Genomic DNA, 19,682 nt, shown 5'->3' on the forward strand with positions numbered 1-19,682 from the left:
GTAAATACTAAAGAAAAATCTAAAATAATAAAAAAAATTAGCGGAATCCGTTAATCTGTTCTCGAAAAAATCAACTATGAAAATTGAGCATAATTTTCTATATTCCTAACTTTTGACGAGCAGATTATAAGAGTATCTATATTTAAAAAATTATATGTTTGCTTTACTACGTAGTTATTAATCACCCTGTACAATTCTGCATATTATCCAAGCATGGAAAATAGCGTTGCCTACATTTTTTCTAAATAACTCCTTTGGATATTCTGTACTATAATTTATAAAAATATCTAATATTCAAAGAAATAACGAGAATCTCCTCATAAACGGAACCAATGAATGCATATCTTGGAACAATAATGAGCTCCACAAATGATTACTTGCAGGAAATTAAAATTAGAATTGAAAAAGCTAGAGTTTTAACTTTTAACAAAATGAGAAGAGTGCTGTGCACACGAAATTTTAACCGGGAGTCCAGGGTAATAAGGTTTTTTCCATGACACTTCAACAGCGAGGGTACTGAAGCGTTATTTCGACAGGTAATACCTGTAAGAACAAATTGTAACTATTTAATGTGTCAAAAATTTAAAAAATTTAACTGTAATTTAGTGTCAAAAAACGATATTTTTCCTTTTTTTGCAAATTAATGGAAAACAGTATGACTTATGGTTTTCTTAGTACAAACATCTTCGAGATAATAGAAAAAGCTTTAAAATGACGTATTAGGTACTTAGTTTAGTACACTCATTTATTGTTAATATAATTGCTAAACAAGGTCGAAATTTCAAAAAAATTAATTTCGCAATAACTATTGTAAAAATAAGTATAGAGCTTTGAAATTTTTGTCAAATGAGGATTCTTTGGTGCTTAATATGTGACAAAAATTTCAAAGCGATTCATTTAATTGTTTAAATTTTATTCAAATTGTTTATTCTAGAGAGCTTTTTTTGCAATAACATAAGTCAGAAAAAAAAATGTTAAAACCATTCTACATATTATGTCAAATGAAAGAGCATGAGCTAAACTTTCAAATTGGTTTAAAAAAGTGCATAAAAAATGCATTTATTAGTAATAAATAATTATGCAAAAGTATGTTAAATTTTTCCTTATAAACTTTTTATTTTTTATACAGGGTGTTCAGAAACTCTACCGAACAACAAAGACAGAAGATTCTTCAGATAATTTTAAGACAATTTAACCCAATTCACTTAGTCGGAAAATGTTTCCTAAGGGAGATTTAGCTCTTTGAAGATGGCGTCTTGTAATGAGTTTTTCTTAAATACCTCCAGAACGCTTCTGTTTAGAAAAACAAAAATTGGTACGTATATTTATCTTCCAGAGATAATCTATTCCATCCATTGCGAATTTTTAGTACCAATCACAGGCGTCCGTTTTGGGTAGGGTAACGGTTATTTTATCGTATAACTTTTTTGTCTTTAACTTTTAAGCATTTTTGACTCTGAATTATTAAATTGTGAGGTATTCTAGTACTAAAAGGTACTCTTGCTTTAAGTCGATAGGATACACCGTTTTCTAGAAAAATCGATTTGAAAATTTTTCGTTTGAATCTCAAAAAAAAAAAATTAAAAAAAACTTATTTAGAAAAACGAAAACTGGTACATTTATTTATATTCCAAAGATGAGTCGATTTTATTAATTGCGAATTTCTAGTACCGGTCATAGGCGTTCGTTTTGGGTAGGTAAACAGTTATTTTATAGCATAACTTTTTTGTCTTTAATTTTTAAACATTTTTGACGCTAGATTATTAAATTATGAGGTATTCGAGTACTAAAAGTTACTCTTGCTTTAAGTTAGTAAAATACATCGTTTCTTTTTTGATTTTTTTTTCATTTTTTTTTTCAAATTCCAAAAACGAAAAACTTTCAAATAAATTTTTCTAGAAAACGGTGTATCCTACCGACTTAAAGCAAAAGTACCTTTTAGTACTAGAATACCTCACAATTTAATATTCAAGTGTCAAAAATGCTTAAAAGTTAAAGACAAAAAAGTTATGCGATAAAATAACCGTTGCCCTACCCAAAACGGACGCTTATGACCGATACTAGAAATTCACGATGGATGGAATCGATTCATTTCTGGAAAGTAAATATGCAAACCAATTTTCGTTTTTCTAAATAGAAGCGTTCTGGAGGTATTTAAGAAAAACTAATTACATGACGCCATCTTCAAAGAGCTCTAGCTCCCTCAGGAAGCATTTTTGGACTAGGTGAATTGGATTAAATTATCTTAAAATTATCTGAGGAATCTCCTGTCTTCGTTTGTCGGTAGAGTTTCTGGACACCCTGTATAATAAATTATATATATTTATTACAATTTTTCATCAACTATCATATAAATAACATTATTTGGTAGTTATGCACCTAAAAAACGGTAAAAAATAGATTTTTTCGAAAAAAGTTATTCAAAAAGTTTAAAGGATTCAAAAAAAAAATTGACGATACTTTTGCGCAATTATTTATTACTAATAAATGCTTTTTAATCCACTTTTTTAAACCAATTTGAAAGTTTAGTTCATGCTCTTTCATTTGAGACCTGTAGAATGGTTCTAACATTATTATTTTCTGACTTTGTTATTGCAAAAAAAGCTCTCTGGGATAAACAATTTGAATAAAATTTAAACAATTAAATGAATCGCTTTGAAATTTTTGTCACGTATTAAGCACCAAAGAACCCTCATTTGCCAACAATTTCAAAGCTCTATATTTATTTTTACAATAGTTATTGCGAAATTAATTTTTTTGAAATTTCGACCTTTTTTCGCAATTATATTAACAATAAATGAGTGTATTAAACTTTGTAATACGCCATTTTAAAGCTTTTTCCGTTCTCTCGAAGATGGTTGTACTAAGAAAACCATACTTACTGTTTTCCATTAATTTGAAAAAAAAAGAAAAAAGGCCGTTTTTTGACACTAAATTGTTTATAAATGAAAACGGCCGCCAGATCCTACGCAGGAAATAGTTACAATTTGTTCTTATAGGTATGACCTGTCAAAAAAACGCTTCAGTACCCTGGCTGTTGAAGTGTCACGATACCCCATATTTTTGTCTTATTACCCTGGCCTACTAAGAGTTAGATTGGCTAAGTGCTACGTTTTCTCGACTTTGTTTTATGGAATGAAAGCTTGGACCTTGAATGCGGCGTCAGTGAGAAAACTGGAATCATTCGAGTTGTGGATGTGTAGAAGAATTCTGAAAATATCATGGACAGAACACGTTACAAAGAGGTTCTGAATAAGATGAATAAACAAATAGAAGTCTTAAATACAATCAAGAAAAAAAATTGAGATATCTCGGGCATATTACATGTGGAGGGACATACAATTTGCTCAACTCATTATACAGGGAACGATCCAAGGAAAAAGAATCATAGGAAGACGTAGAATATCATGGATGAATGATACGGCTGTAGATCAAATGAACTTTGCAGAGCAGCCGTCTCTAACATCCGAATAGCTATGATGATTGCCGGCATCCGTCGCGGAGATGGCACCTGAAGAAGTACCATAGTGGACTTATTGACCAAAGTTGCACTAAAAACTCGCCATATCAAGCAAAAAAGCTCAAGAATTTTGTCAAAAGTTGAACATTTCGTTTCCTATATTAGTCTAGTCGCAACATAGGGGATAGGGGGTTCCGTGGGCGTGGGCACTTTTAGGTCGCCGCGATTTGATGGTGGTATTATAGGTTTTTTGGGTCGCTGAATCCAATGGAAGTGGTCTGGAAGCTCAAATGTGGTGCGTTTAATTGTTATTAACAAATTATGGTAAAATTAGGTGTTTTCAGTAATTATTAGAATAAATAAATTAATAGTGTTAAGGTCTTTTCTGGTGTATTTTTGGTCGCTGAATCGAATGCTACTAGTTGCGATTACTCAAAATATGTTCTTATTTTGTTAATAACAAAATAATTGTTTGTTCGCCGAAAAGCTCGAAATGCGCTATCTACAGCAAGTTTGTAGTCTTTTTCATAGTATTTTTATACGCTAAATCGATTGCCACTAGTCGTGATAGCTTAAACCACGTTCCGACTTTGTTATCAATAAATTATTGCAAAAATAACGGTTTATAGTACGTTCACTTACGATTTTTGCTCTAGATTTTAAAAAACCACTTGGATTGACATGAAATTTGGCATACACGTAGCTAACGTGTCAAACAAAACAAGTGATATTGTGCCGATGTCTGCTTGTACACTGGGGGTGAGTTTCACCCCTTTTCGTAGGTGAAAAAAGAAACCTTTAAAATAAGACCGGAAGTGGATAAACTGGTTGATTCTAAGCAACTTTTGTTCTATACAGTTTTTTCACTAAGTCAATACTTTTCGAGTTATTTTTGTTTTTTTGTTGAAGAATGAACATATTCACTCGCAAATAACTCGAAAAGTATTGACTTGGTGGAAAAATTGTATAGAACAAAAGTTGCTTAGAATTAATCAGTTTATCCAATTCCGGACTTATTGTAAAGGTTTCTTTTTTCACCCCCGAAACGGGGTGAAACTCACCCCCAGGGTAAAAGCACACATCGGCACAATATCACTTGTTTTATTTGACGTGTTATTCCAGGTGGTTTTTTAAAGTTAGAGCAAATACCGTGAGTAAACGTACTATAAATCATTATTTTTGCACTAATTTATTAATAAAAAAGTCGGAACGTGGTTTAAGCTATCACGACTAGTGACAATCGATTTTGCATATAAAAATACTATGAAAAAGACTACAAACTTGCTGTAGATAACGCCTTTCGAGCTTTTCGGCGAATAAACAATTATTTTGTTATTAACAAAATAAGAACTTATTTTGAGCAATCGCGACTAGTCGCATTCGATTCAGCGACCAAAAATACAACAGAGAAGACCTTAACACTAGCAATGTATTTACAGGGCTTCCAATAATTCCTGAAAAACACTTAATTTTACCATAATTTGTTAATAATAATTAAACGCACCATATTTGGGCTTCCAAACCACTTCCATTGGATTCAGCGACCCAAAAAACCTATAATACCACCATCAAATCGCGGCGACCTAAAAGTGTCCACGGGACCCCCTATGTTGCGACTAGACTATATCGAAATGAACTGTTTTAGTACATATTATATTTCATAACCTTGAAAGTCAAAATAATTTGAGCTATTAGAAGTTTGTGTAAAGATGTATAATGTATTGGATATAAAATGATGAATGCAAAAGTGTTACGAATAAAAAATTTAACTGTAATTTAGTGTCAAAAAACGATATTTTTCCTTTTTTTGCAAATTAATGGAAAACAGTATGACTTATGGTTTTCTTAGTACAAACATCTTCGAGATAATAGAAAAAGCTTTAAAATGACGTATTAGGTACTTAGTTTAGTACACTCATTTATTGTTAATATAATTGCTAAACAAGGTCGAAATTTCAAAAAAATTAATTTCGCAATAACTATTGTAAAAATAAGTATAGAGCTTTGAAATTTTTGTCAAATGAGGATTCTTTGGTGCTTAATATGTGACAAAAATTTCAAAGCGATTCATTTAATTGTTTAAATTTTATTCAAATTGTTTATTCTAGAGAGCTTTTTTTGCAATAACATAAGTCAGAAAAAAAAATGTTAAAACCATTCTACATATTATGTCAAATGAAAGAGCATGAGCTAAACTTTCAAATTGGTTTAAAAAAGTGCATAAAAAATGCATTTATTAGTAATAAATAATTATGCAAAAGTATGTTAAATTTTTCCTTATAAACTTTTTATTTTTTATACAGGGTGTTCAGAAACTCTACCGAACAACAAAGACAGAAGATTCTTCAGATAATTTTAAGACAATTTAACCCAATTCACTTAGTCGGAAAATGTTTCCTAAGGGAGATTTAGCTCTTTGAAGATGGCGTCTTGTAATGAGTTTTTCTTAAATACCTCCAGAACGCTTCTGTTTAGAAAAACAAAAATTGGTACGTATATTTATCTTCCAGAGATAATCTATTCCATCCATTGCGAATTTTTAGTACCAATCACAGGCGTCCGTTTTGGGTAGGGTAACGGTTATTTTATCGTATAACTTTTTTGTCTTTAACTTTTAAGCATTTTTGACTCTGAATTATTAAATTGTGAGGTATTCTAGTACTAAAAGGTACTCTTGCTTTAAGTCGATAGGATACACCGTTTTCTAGAAAAATCGATTTGAAAATTTTTCGTTTGAATCTCAAAAAAAAAAAATTAAAAAAAACTTATTTAGAAAAACGAAAACTGGTACATTTATTTATATTCCAAAGATGAGTCGATTTTATTAATTGCGAATTTCTAGTACCGGTCATAGGCGTTCGTTTTGGGTAGGTAAACAGTTATTTTATAGCATAACTTTTTTGTCTTTAATTTTTAAACATTTTTGACGCTAGATTATTAAATTATGAGGTATTCGAGTACTAAAAGTTACTCTTGCTTTAAGTTAGTAAAATACATCGTTTCTTTTTTGATTTTTTTTTCATTTTTTTTTTCAAATTCCAAAAACGAAAAACTTTCAAATAAATTTTTCTAGAAAACGGTGTATCCTACCGACTTAAAGCAAAAGTACCTTTTAGTACTAGAATACCTCACAATTTAATATTCAAGTGTCAAAAATGCTTAAAAGTTAAAGACAAAAAAGTTATGCGATAAAATAACCGTTGCCCTACCCAAAACGGACGCTTATGACTGATACTAGAAATTCACGATGGATGGAATCGATTCATTTCTGGAAAGTAAATATGCAAACCAATTTTCGTTTTTCTAAATAGAAGCGTTCTGGAGGTATTTAAGAAAAACTAATTACATGACGCCATCTTCAAAGAGCTCTAGCTCCCTCAGGAAGCATTTTTGGACTAGGTGAATTGGATTAAATTATCTTAAAATTATCTGAGGAATCTCCTGTCTTCGTTTGTCGGTAGAGTTTCTGGACACCCTGTATAATAAATTATATATATTTATTACAATTTTTCATCAACTATCATATAAATAACATTATTTGGTAGTTATGCACCTAAAAAACGGTAAAAAATAGATTTTTTCGAAAAAAGTTATTCAAAAAGTTTAAAGGATTCAAAAAAAAAATTGACGATACTTTTGCGCAATTATTTATTACTAATAAATGCTTTTTAATCCACTTTTTTAAACCAATTTGAAAGTTTAGTTCATGCTCTTTCATTTGAGACCTGTAGAATGGTTCTAACATTATTATTTTCTGACTTTGTTATTGCAAAAAAAGCTCTCTGGGATAAACAATTTGAATAAAATTTAAACAATTAAATGAATCGCTTTGAAATTTTTGTCACGTATTAAGCACCAAAGAACCCTCATTTGCCAACAATTTCAAAGCTCTATATTTATTTTTACAATAGTTATTGCGAAATTAATTTTTTTGAAATTTCGACCTTTTTTCGCAATTATATTAACAATAAATGAGTGTATTAAACTTTGTAATACGCCATTTTAAAGCTTTTTCCGTTCTCTCGAAGATGGTTGTACTAAGAAAACCATACTTACTGTTTTCCATTAATTTGAAAAAAAAAGAAAAAAGGCCGTTTTTTGACACTAAATTGTTTATAAATGAAAACGGCCGCCAGATCCTACGCAGGAAATAGTTACAATTTGTTCTTATAGGTATGACCTGTCAAAAAAACGCTTCAGTACCCTGGCTGTTGAAGTGTCACGATACCCCATATTTTTGTCTTATTACCCTGGCCTACTAAGAGTTAGATTGGCTAAGTGCTACGTTTTCTCGACTTTGTTTTATGGAATGAAAGCTTGGACCTTGAATGCGGCGTCAGTGAGAAAACTGGAATCATTCGAGTTGTGGATGTGTAGAAGAATTCTGAAAATATCATGGACAGAACACGTTACAAAGAGGTTCTGAATAAGATGAATAAACAAATAGAAGTCTTAAATACAATCAAGAAAAAAAATTGAGATATCTCGGGCATATTACATGTGGAGGGACATACAATTTGCTCAACTCATTATACAGGGAACGATCCAAGGAAAAAGAATCATAGGAAGACGTAGAATATCATGGATGAATGATACGGCTGTAGATCAAATGAACTTTGCAGAGCAGCCGTCTCTAACATCCGAATAGCTATGATGATTGCCGGCATCCGTCGCGGAGATGGCACCTGAAGAAGTACCATAGTGGACTTATTGACCAAAGTTGCACTAAAAACTCGCCATATCAAGCAAAAAAGCTCAAGAATTTTGTCAAAAGTTGAACATTTCGTTTCCTATATTAGTCTAGTCGCAACATAGGGGATAGGGGGTTCCGTGGGCGTGGGCACTTTTAGGTCGCCGCGATTTGATGGTGGTATTATAGGTTTTTTGGGTCGCTGAATCCAATGGAAGTGGTCTGGAAGCTCAAATGTGGTGCGTTTAATTGTTATTAACAAATTATGGTAAAATTAGGTGTTTTCAGTAATTATTAGAATAAATAAATTAATAGTGTTAAGGTCTTTTCTGGTGTATTTTTGGTCGCTGAATCGAATGCTACTAGTTGCGATTACTCAAAATATGTTCTTATTTTGTTAATAACAAAATAATTGTTTGTTCGCCGAAAAGCTCGAAATGCGCTATCTACAGCAAGTTTGTAGTCTTTTTCATAGTATTTTTATACGCTAAATCGATTGCCACTAGTCGTGATAGCTTAAACCACGTTCCGACTTTGTTATCAATAAATTATTGCAAAAATAACGGTTTATAGTACGTTCACTTACGATTTTTGCTCTAGATTTTAAAAAACCACTTGGATTGACATGAAATTTGGCATACACGTAGCTAACGTGTCAAACAAAACAAGTGATATTGTGCCGATGTCTGCTTGTACACTGGGGGTGAGTTTCACCCCTTTTCGTAGGTGAAAAAAGAAACCTTTAAAATAAGACCGGAAGTGGATAAACTGGTTGATTCTAAGCAACTTTTGTTCTATACAGTTTTTTCACTAAGTCAATACTTTTCGAGTTATTTTTGTTTTTTTGTTGAAGAATGAACATATTCACTCGCAAATAACTCGAAAAGTATTGACTTGGTGGAAAAATTGTATAGAACAAAAGTTGCTTAGAATTAATCAGTTTATCCAATTCCGGACTTATTGTAAAGGTTTCTTTTTTCACCCCCGAAACGGGGTGAAACTCACCCCCAGGGTAAAAGCACACATCGGCACAATATCACTTGTTTTATTTGACGTGTTATTCCAGGTGGTTTTTTAAAGTTAGAGCAAATACCGTGAGTAAACGTACTATAAATCATTATTTTTGCACTAATTTATTAATAAAAAAGTCGGAACGTGGTTTAAGCTATCACGACTAGTGACAATCGATTTTGCATATAAAAATACTATGAAAAAGACTACAAACTTGCTGTAGATAACGCCTTTCGAGCTTTTCGGCGAATAAACAATTATTTTGTTATTAACAAAATAAGAACTTATTTTGAGCAATCGCGACTAGTCGCATTCGATTCAGCGACCAAAAATACAACAGAGAAGACCTTAACACTAGCAATGTATTTACAGGGCTTCCAATAATTCCTGAAAAACACTTAATTTTACCATAATTTGTTAATAATAATTAAACGCACCATATTTGGGCTTCCAAACCACTTCCATTGGATTCAGCGACCCAAAAAACCTATAATACCACCATCAAATCGCGGCGACCTAAAAGTGTCCACGGGACCCCCTATGTTGCGACTAGACTATATCGAAATGAACTGTTTTAGTACATATTATATTTCATAACCTTGAAAGTCAAAATAATTTGAGCTATTAGAAGTTTGTGTAAAGATGTATAATGTATTGGATATAAAATGATGAATGCAAAAGTGTTACGAATAATAGTAAACCTACTAGCCCTAGTACTACAAAATTATTACAAACTAGAAAAAAAAAGTAAAAATTAAACAAGGAAAACAGTGTACAACATATAGTCCAGGGCGCATCTGTTTTGAGATGGACGTTGAGAGGTGACTCAAATTTTTTTGCAGAAATTGCTTGAAAATAACTAAAATAATAATATTTGAGTTATCCTCCCACTCAAAATGGTCCGGAACATTGTTTAAATAATCAAAATGTCAAAATATGAAGGAAAAATTCGATTTTTTTAATGGTTTTTTGATTATAACTTTAAAACTATTCATTTCTGAGAAAAGTTGTACTGACATAAAAGTTGCATAATTAAATTTCTCACAACATAGAATTGGCTAAGAATTAAAAAAAAACAGTCACCCTTGTTGCAAAATAGCAATAATTGCGAAAATACAAATACATACAAAAACAAGTATTCGCATTTTACGTTTTTCAACCATTTATGCTACACTTAGGACCTTCATATTTTACCCAGAAAAACTTTATGATATAGGAAAACAACACTGTTAATTTCATTAAGATCGGTTTGTAGACCAGGGCGTATCTGTAAAAATATTAGTACATTTGGACGTTGAGAGGTGACTCAAATTTTTTTGCAGAAATTGCTTGAAAATAACTCAAATAATAATATTTGAATTATCCTCCCTCTCAAAGAAGTCCGGAACATTGTTTAAATAATCAAAATGTCAAAAAATGAAGGAAAAATCCGATTTTTTTCTTCGTTTCTTGATTATAACTTTAAAAGTATTCATTTCCAAGAAAAGTTGTACTAACATAAAAGTTGCGTAATTAAATTTCTTACAATATAGAATTGGCTAGAAATTTAAAAAATAGTCACCCTTGTTGCAAAATAGCAATAATTACGAAAAAACCATACAAAAACAAGTATTCGCATTTTACGTTTTTCAACCGTTTATGCCACACTTAGGACCTTCATATTTCAACCAAAAAAACTGTATAATAGAGTTAAACAATACTGTAAATTTCATTAAGATCGGTTCAATAGATTTTGCCAAATAAATTTTGAAATCCAGCTTTCGCAAAAAAATTCATTTTTTCAAAATGTTACAGAACTGAAAATAAAGCAGATAGAAAGTTCAAATTTTTTTTGCGTATAGAAGTGTACCGTACCTTTCATTTTCAATTTGCAAAATTAAAATCGATTAACTACCACGGCGTCAGGAATTTTTTTAAATAAACATTAATTATTGGTGCTACGCGCAGGACAGCGGATAGTTTGCTCTGATTGGGCATTCCAATGACCTTTGATAATGATTGATACATTTTAATTTTTATTACATTTCGATATAAATAAATAAATTTGTTTATTGCAAAATAAAAACACATACTCTATCCTTTGAAATAACACTTTTTTTAGCAAAAACTTTCTTTGTTCTTATATTTTAACTTAAAGAATAAAAGTTTATTATTTTTAAACATTTTCAATTGTTTAAACAATATTTCACAAACAATAATAAAATTAGTTTGATTTTTGTGGAATTAAAATATTAAAATACAACAAAATATAGAGTAAGAAAATAATATATTACATAAAGATTGGAAGAAATTTTGGTGGAAATCAACTTGTGTGAATCGAATATCGCTGTCCTGCGCGTAGCACCAAAAATTAATGTTTATTTAAAACATTTCCTGACGCCGTGATAATTAATCGATTTTAATTTTGCAAATTGCAAATGAAAGTTACAGTACACTTCTATAAGAAAAAAAATTCAACTTGCTATGTGCTTTATTTTTAGTCCTGGAACATTAAAAAAAAATGAATTTTTTTTGAGAAAGCTGGATTGCAAAATCTATTAAACCGATCTTAATGAAATATACAGTGTTGTTTTACTATATCATGAAGTTTATCTGGGTAAAATATAAAGGTCCTAAGTGTAGCACAAATGATTGAAAAACGTAAAATGCGAATACTTGTTTTTGTATGGTTTTTTTCGCAATTATTGCTATTTTGCAACAAGGGTGACTATCTTTTAAATTGTTGACCAATTTTATATTATAGGAAATTTAATTACGCAACTTTTATGTCAGTACAACTTTTCTCAGAAATGAAAAGTTTTAAAGTTATAATCAAAAAACCAATAAAAATATCGAATTTTTCCTTCATATTTTGACATTTTGACTATTTAAACAATGTTCCGGGCCATTTTGAGTGGGAGGCTAACTCAAATATTATTATTTGAGCTATTTTAAAGCAATTTCTGCAAAAAAATTTGAGTCACCTCTCAACGTCCATCTCAAAACAGATCCGCCCTGGACTATTGATAGATTTTGCAAAACAAATTTTGCAATCCAGCTTTCGCAAAAAAAATTCATTTTTTTTAAATGTTGCACGAGTGAAAATAAAGCAGATAGCAAATTGAATTTTTTTTGCTTATAGAAGTGTACTGTACCTTTCATTTGCAATTTGCAAAATTAAAATCGATTAATTACCACGGCGTCAGGAAATTTTTTAAATAAACATTAATTTTTGGTGCTAAGCGCAGGACAGCGGTGTTCGATTCACACAAGTTGATTTCCACTAAAATTTCTTCCAATCTTTATCTAATATACAATTATTGTATTATTTTCTTACTCTATATTTTGTTGTATTTTAATATTTTAATTCCACAAAAATCAAACTAATTTTATTATTGTTTGTGAAATATTGTTTAAACAATTGCATATGTTTGAAAATAATAAACTTTTATTCTCTAAGTTAAAATATATGAACAAAGAAAGTTTTTGCTAAAAAAAGTGTTATTTCAAAAAATAGAGTATGTGTTTTTATTTTGCAATAAACAAATTTATTTATTTATATCGAAATGTAATAAAAATTAAAATGTATCAATCATTATCAAAGGTCATTGGAATGCCCAGTCAGAGCAAACTATCCGCTGTCCTGCGCGTAGCACCAATAATTAATGTTTATTTAAAAAAATTCCTGACGCCGTGGTAGTTAATCTATTTTAGTTTCGCAAATTGCAAATGAAAGGTACAGTACACTTCTATACGCAAAAAAAAATTTCAACTTGCCATCTGCTTTATTTTTATTTCTGTAACATTTTGAAAAAATGAATTTTTTTTGCGAAAGCTGCATTGCATAATTTATTTTGCAAACTTTATCGAATCGATCTTAATTAAATTTGCAGTATTGTTTTACTGTATCATAAAGTATTTCTGGGTGAAATATGAAGGTCCTAAGTGTAGCATAAATGGTTGAAAAACGTAAAATGCGAATACTTGTTTTTGTATGTTTTTTTCGCAATTATTGCTATTTTGCAACAAGGGTGACTATTTTTTAAATTTTTAACCAATTCTATATTGTAGGAAATGTAATTACACAACTTTTATGTCAGTACAATTTTTCTCAGAAATGAATACTTTTAAAGTTATAATCAAAAAACGAAGAAAAAAATCGAATTTTTCCTTCATTTTTTGACATTTTGATTATTTAAACAATGTTCCGGACCTTTTTGAGAGGGAGGATAACTCAAATATTATTATTTGACATATTTTCAAGCAATTTCTGCAAAAACATTTGAGTCACCTTTCAACGTCCCAATGTACTAATATTTTTACAGATGGGCCCTGGTCTAATATATATTTTCACAAATACGTAAATAGTTTCAATTGAATGAACTGAGGTGTAGAATTGAATGAATAAACAATGCCACAAGATTGTTCTTAAGAGTTTATTTGATATATTTCAGATATATTTTCAAAATGTACGAAAAAATGAAAGTAGATCGCAAACATTGATCCATAGTTGTGGAAGAACTATGCAGTTTAAAAAACGAAACACGATGAAGCGAATTACAAGACTAAAGAAATTGCGTTGTAGTGTATCGTGTATTTTTATTGTTTTTCCTCATGGTGTAAGATGGATAAATAATTTACTTTAAAATGTATATCAATATCTCCCAAATTGTCGATATAGATGAGCAAAAGAAGAATAAATTATAGCAGAATTCATTTATTTTGTTTTTCATTATATACATATAACAGCTTCTGATCTGAATTTTTTATTATTTCCTACAAGATATTTGAAAAAGGTAGAAACAGGCATCAACAAATAGCAATTATTGCCTATAACAAAAGTTTGTGGAAAAATCTCCAAGAAACATCAAAATTATAGCTAATATTGTGCCCTAATTGAGCTAAATGGAAATGTGCAAGGCAATGACATGCGTGAATATCTCGATTTCTGTACTTTACTTATATATAAATTTTAAAAACGTTTTTAGGAATAAGCTATTACTTACATTTTCGGTGTAGCTTAAGATCACAATCAACAGAGCCACATATTTAAACATTTTTCTGAAACTGCAGAGAATCTCATCTATACCACTTATGATAATAGCAGGATGCTCACCCCCACTCGCTTCCTGATAAATGAAAAAGTTATCTGTTCTAAATTGTCCACATATAAAGATGTTCCCAAAATCAGGTACAATTCTTTCCCTTGAATATGAATTGTAAATGAAAAGGGAAATATTGAATAAAATATGCATATACAGGGTGGTTAAATCGTTATTTACTGATGCGAAGTAAATTTATTTATAATTTTACGAATTCTTTTTGGTGAATACGGTTTGATGTTTTTTATTTAATTTTGTTGTTGTGGAGTCAATATTTTTTTCTTCCTCTTTATAAGTAATTCTGCTTGTTCAATGCCTGCTGAACGCTTGAACGATTTGACAGTCGGCCGATACTTCTTCTACCGATTAATGATTTATCGCTTGCTATTTTTACCACACGTGTCTCACCCATTCTGATTATGTAGGCGGTTATTACATTTTCTTCTGTCTTCACTTCTCTTTCGATCTCTTAGCTTAGCATATTTCCTATACAGGGTTGCCAGGTCAGTTTTGATGTCGTCAGTAGTTTTGCTTTCAAAAAATCAGTAGCCACCAGTAGATTTTTTAAGCCATTTATAATACAGTAAAACCTGTGTTAACGGCCACGTGTTAAAATCGGCCACTTCTACTAACGGCCAGTTTTTAAATAACGGCCAGTTTCTAAATAACGGCCAGTTTCTAAATAACGGCCAGTTTAAAATTCTCCAAACTAATTATATTATGTAGAACTGGTATCTACGTTCATCTCTATATTACGGACGCGGCCAAGTAATCTCATATTTTTAAAGCCTTCATAGAAATTTACATAGATAGGTACTACATATTTATTTATTTGGTCTTTTATATAATAAAAATAATAGACTTAAAGATAAAACCCATAACTAAATTAAAATTCATGGTGACGTTTCAATTATTACTTTAATCATCGTCAGAATAATAAGTTTCTTGAGCGGATGCTTTAAAATAATTTTAAAGGAACAAACAATAATTAATGAAAACGTAAAAAATGACATTGACAATCATTGGGTTAAGTCAATAATTTCAAACACGCCATGTCTTGTTGCGTGTTTAAGGGTGGCTTCAAAAGAAATATGGATAATGCCTCCTTGATGCTGAGTTCCGTTAGAGAACTTGCATGACCAATGATTGAGAAGTCCTTACAACTAATAGGGTGGTCAGAATCAGTCATATGTTGGAATACCGCTGAATTTGGAACTGTTCTTGGTCGTCTTCCTAAGTGAGGAGTGACACCTAAGTGTTCGCAACATCTGACATTAAAGTGACGTCGAGTCTTCCCGACGTACGTAGCTGCACAGCTACTACATTTGAATTGGTATATAATGTTAGATGCGAGATCACTAGGAATCATGTCTTTCACATGGAAACGAGATCCTATCCTTTCCAAAGTCGTGAAAGCAAATCTTAATTCTATAGAGGGAAATGCTTTTTTTAATTGTTCTACGGATGTTGCGTCGGATTTGTAAGCTTGTGGTAACCAGTATATGGAAGTTTTATATAATATACAGGGTGTCCCGAAAAGATTGGTCATAAATTATACCACAGATTCTGGGGTCAAAAATAAGTTGATTGAACCTCACTTACCTATATATAATAGTGCACATAAAAAAGTTACAGCCCTTTGAAGTTACAAAATGAAAATCGATTTTTTTTCATATATCGAAAATTCTTAGACATTTTTTATTGAAAATGGACATGCGGCATTCTTATGGCAGCAACATCTTATGAAAAAATTAAAGTGAAATTTGTGCACCCCATAAAAATTTTATGGGGGTTTTGTTCCTTTAAACCCCCCCAAACTTTTGTGTACGTTCCAATTAAATTATTATTGTGGCACCATTAGTTAAACACAATGTTTTTAAAACTTTTTTGCCTCTTAGTACTTTTTCGATAAGCCAGTGTTTATCGACATATTTTAAATATTTGTCGAATCCACCACATATTTGTATATGGTTAAGTACGATTATAGAGACCTGTTAATGGTCTAAGAGCTAGAGGCGAGAAAGCATCGTCATAAGTAATATGGAGTTTGGCATGTGAATTGTGTCTATTGTATGTTGATAATTATGACCCCTTTCAGGCTGACATCTCAGTGGATACAGGGAGTAGCAATAAGGGATGAAAGGGAAAAGTTAACGCAGTCATTAAAGGTTTTCGCCTCCTATTTTGTTAAACCTCCATCGATTTACATGAAAATTGGTGAGTAGTTAGAGCATACCTCAAGAAATAAAACTGATATGGTGCCAACGTGCGCTTTTACCCTGGGGGTAGATGCCACCCCTTGTCAGAGGTGAAAACTATTTTATTAAAAATAACCCCACTAATCGATAGAGGGACAAATTTTAAGCAAAATTTGTTACCTCTAATTATTAAAATAAATCAATACTTTTTGAGTTATTAAAGATCAAAGATTTGAATATTTCGTGAAATAAATGCATGATGTAAAGCGGTTTTTCGTAAATAATTCAAAAACTGTAAGTTTGATCAAAATAGTTATGATTACCAAAATTGAAGATAATAAAAAATAAAAGAGATTTTTAATTCGAAAAACCTTTGAGAATTAATAAAAAGTGAGTTATAGGTGATGGAATTGACATTTTTTTTTTCGGCTAGTACCCAAATCTATGTATTCAAGCTCAAATAACGGGAAAACGGTGCATTTTATAAAATATATTTACTGAACATTTGTCAAAGTACTTAGAAATATGTATCAAATGAGCTCCCGGAAAAGTTGATACCATTAAACATTATGCTACAAATATTTTTCAAAGTTTAGGCTCCAAAAATTTGGAGCTTAATTATTATATTATTTATATAAGTTTTTAAAATTGTTTTAAGACATTTATATAAAATATAGCAAAAATGTATTTGAATATTATGTCAAATGTGCCCGTTATTGGACACCCTCAGTTTCTGTACATATTCACTTTATACAGCGGCGGTTCTAGACCAAAAAAAGTGGGGGGCAAGGGAACACAACCGGTGAATAAACAAGATAACGTGCCTTTTTAACGAAAATTATAGTACAAAAGTACTGTAAAAATTGAAGGGGGGGGGGGAAGCTGCCCCCCTGCCCCTGGCTAGAACCGCCACTAAGTTTATATCGATAAAAAAAATTCAATTAAATAATATCGAAATAATATAAAAATAATATTTTAGTAACATACATTTAATTAATAATAATATGTTCTTTTTATCATTCGTAACTTCACGCATGTGCTCTTAAATTGACGCTATTGTATAGGTACTTGCTACTGTCATTTCGGAGTCGGCGTTTGTATTGAATATATATTATACCTATACGCTCTGAGCTCGTACGTAGAGGGGATATTTACAAATTCGCGAGAGCCAGTAGTGACAAGTCTGTAAACCTTTACCGGAAATTTGACATAAAAATGTCAAAGTGATTAATTTAAAATTAAAAACATTAATTTTAAAAAATATTAGTTAGTCAAAGCTGTGGTATATATTTTTACCTTAAATATACTTACGTTTTAAATCCTGAATTTAAGTTTTTTTAATGTTCCGTAATATGTAATTATAAATTAATCTGTTAATCTTGGCGCCATCTACACGATAATTGTGAAAGTATCCGAAGTAAGAAATTAATATTTCATCAATAAAACGTCAAAATGATTAGCAAAATTAAAAAAAAAATCGATTACAATTTAATTACTTTTTTGCGTTGTAAATATTAAGCGATAACAATTAAATAATAAATTTAAAAATTACCGGTGAAAGTTGAATTAGTAGCCGCTAGGAGCGACACCAGCGAAGCTCAGAGCGTATACTCCAAAAATATAACTGTTTTCAACATGGCAACAGAATACACTTGCGTGCTTAAAATAAATTGTATAATTGATACAGATACTGCTGTGAAATTATTTAGTGAAAAAACATTGAAAACTGCAAAAGAAAAATTAAATATTAGAAAAATGTGCAAGTTAAAATACTGTGATATTATTCTACCAGAAGCTGTTGATAATACGAGCAGATACCAGCATGCTAGCTACAGACTTTTTACATCTGTAAATAAAAAAAGTTTAGAATGCAGATTCAATATGCAAAGCTTTAGCTGGTTTCCACGCTCTAACTGGCTGTGACTACCAACAGATCTGGTTATTGAACAAAATGGTTGGGAACTTGCTAAAGATAACACAATATAAATTCAAATGGTTTGAAGGGCCTCAAATGCCAGAGATTGTTAAAGATATTATTTTTGAGAGTGAAACAGACGATGAGATGGATGATAAGCAAGCTGATGATGACATTCATAATAGCGAAAGTGATGAAAATAATTATGATAGCGATTTTAGTGAATGTGACAGCGAAAGTGAAAAATAAATAGTATTTTCAACGAAAATTTTGATTTCGTTTATAAATTCGCAAAGTCCGTTCGTTCGTTTCTGCCTTGCCACCCCTGCAATATCTGGAGCTTATGTACCGATGTCAATGTAGTTTTGTTTCCTGAATCCAAATCTGAAAACGGCATTTCGATATCTCAAACCATCTTCGAGATAACCGACCTGAAAGACAAGTTGCATCTCGGGACAGCAATTTATGATTTTTTAGCAATTTTAGATAGCGAGATACCTCTACAATGGAGACACTGTACGTAAAAATGTTAATGAAAATTTCATATTATTTTAAAATGATATTACTTCATATAACTGTAAAAGAATTGAAATATCATCAAATAAATAAATATTATGTTGGTTACAATGTTAAATGGCAGGTTACAAATTTTTGGTGCTGTCTACCTAATGATTTATGTATGATGTATATTATATTGTATAATATACAGTGTGTCTACTTAAGTTGGACACATATATTAAGGGACACTTTTTTATTTTTAATTTCACGAAATAAAGTTATAATTCATAAAAAGTTCTGCATCGTCTAAAACCTACGATTCAATCATCAGATAGCAAATTTTATCTATATTATAGGAGGTATTTTAAAAAATATGAATTTCGTTCAAGATTAAAGTACCTTTTTTTTCACACTGTTGTAAATTATTGTTTTGTTCCTACGAAAAATTGTTGGAATTAAAAACTGTGTTCTAATATATGCAATAGTTGTTATTATTATAATTAAATAATTAATAATTATTATAATAATGTAACTATTATCTACATTCTTCTAATAAAAAGAAAATATTTAATTTTTTTCTCAAATTAGAGATACCTACCAATCATCATTTTCATTTATAACTCTTTTGTTATTAATTTTACGAACAAAAATTATTCTTCATAAATAGATCTGCACGGTCTAAAATCCAAGATGCAATCATAAACATAAGATTATATAAAATTGTATCGATTTTAGTCCCTGTGTAAAAAATATTAATTTCGCTCAAGAAATTCGCTCAGTAAAGTGCCTTTATAGCTCATAATATTTAAATAGTAGGATATAATTGCAC

The 19,682-nt window shown here is 30.5% G+C and overlaps 2 protein-coding genes across 2 annotated transcripts in view; one reads left to right on the forward strand and one right to left on the reverse strand.

The window, feature by feature from the left end:
- Nucleotides 1-14,229, reverse strand: part of LOC126893332 (toll-like receptor 13) — a 36,518-nt gene extending 22,289 nt beyond the window's left edge. The window contains exon 1 of the mRNA XM_050663386.1: nucleotides 14,147-14,229. Within this exon, the coding sequence (XP_050519343.1) occupies nucleotides 14,147-14,197 (51 nt within the window). The 5' untranslated portion in view covers nucleotides 14,198-14,229. The remainder of the gene's footprint in view (nucleotides 1-14,146) is intronic.
- LOC114335086 (congested-like trachea protein) overlaps nucleotides 1-19,682 on the forward strand; it is a 60,013-nt gene that overhangs the window by 23,989 nt on the left and 16,342 nt on the right. The window lies entirely within an intron of this gene.

The sequence above is a fragment of the Diabrotica virgifera genome, chromosome 10, assembly GCF_917563875.1.
Source record: "Diabrotica virgifera virgifera chromosome 10, PGI_DIABVI_V3a".
NCBI lineage: Eukaryota > Metazoa > Arthropoda > Insecta > Coleoptera > Chrysomelidae > Diabrotica > Diabrotica virgifera.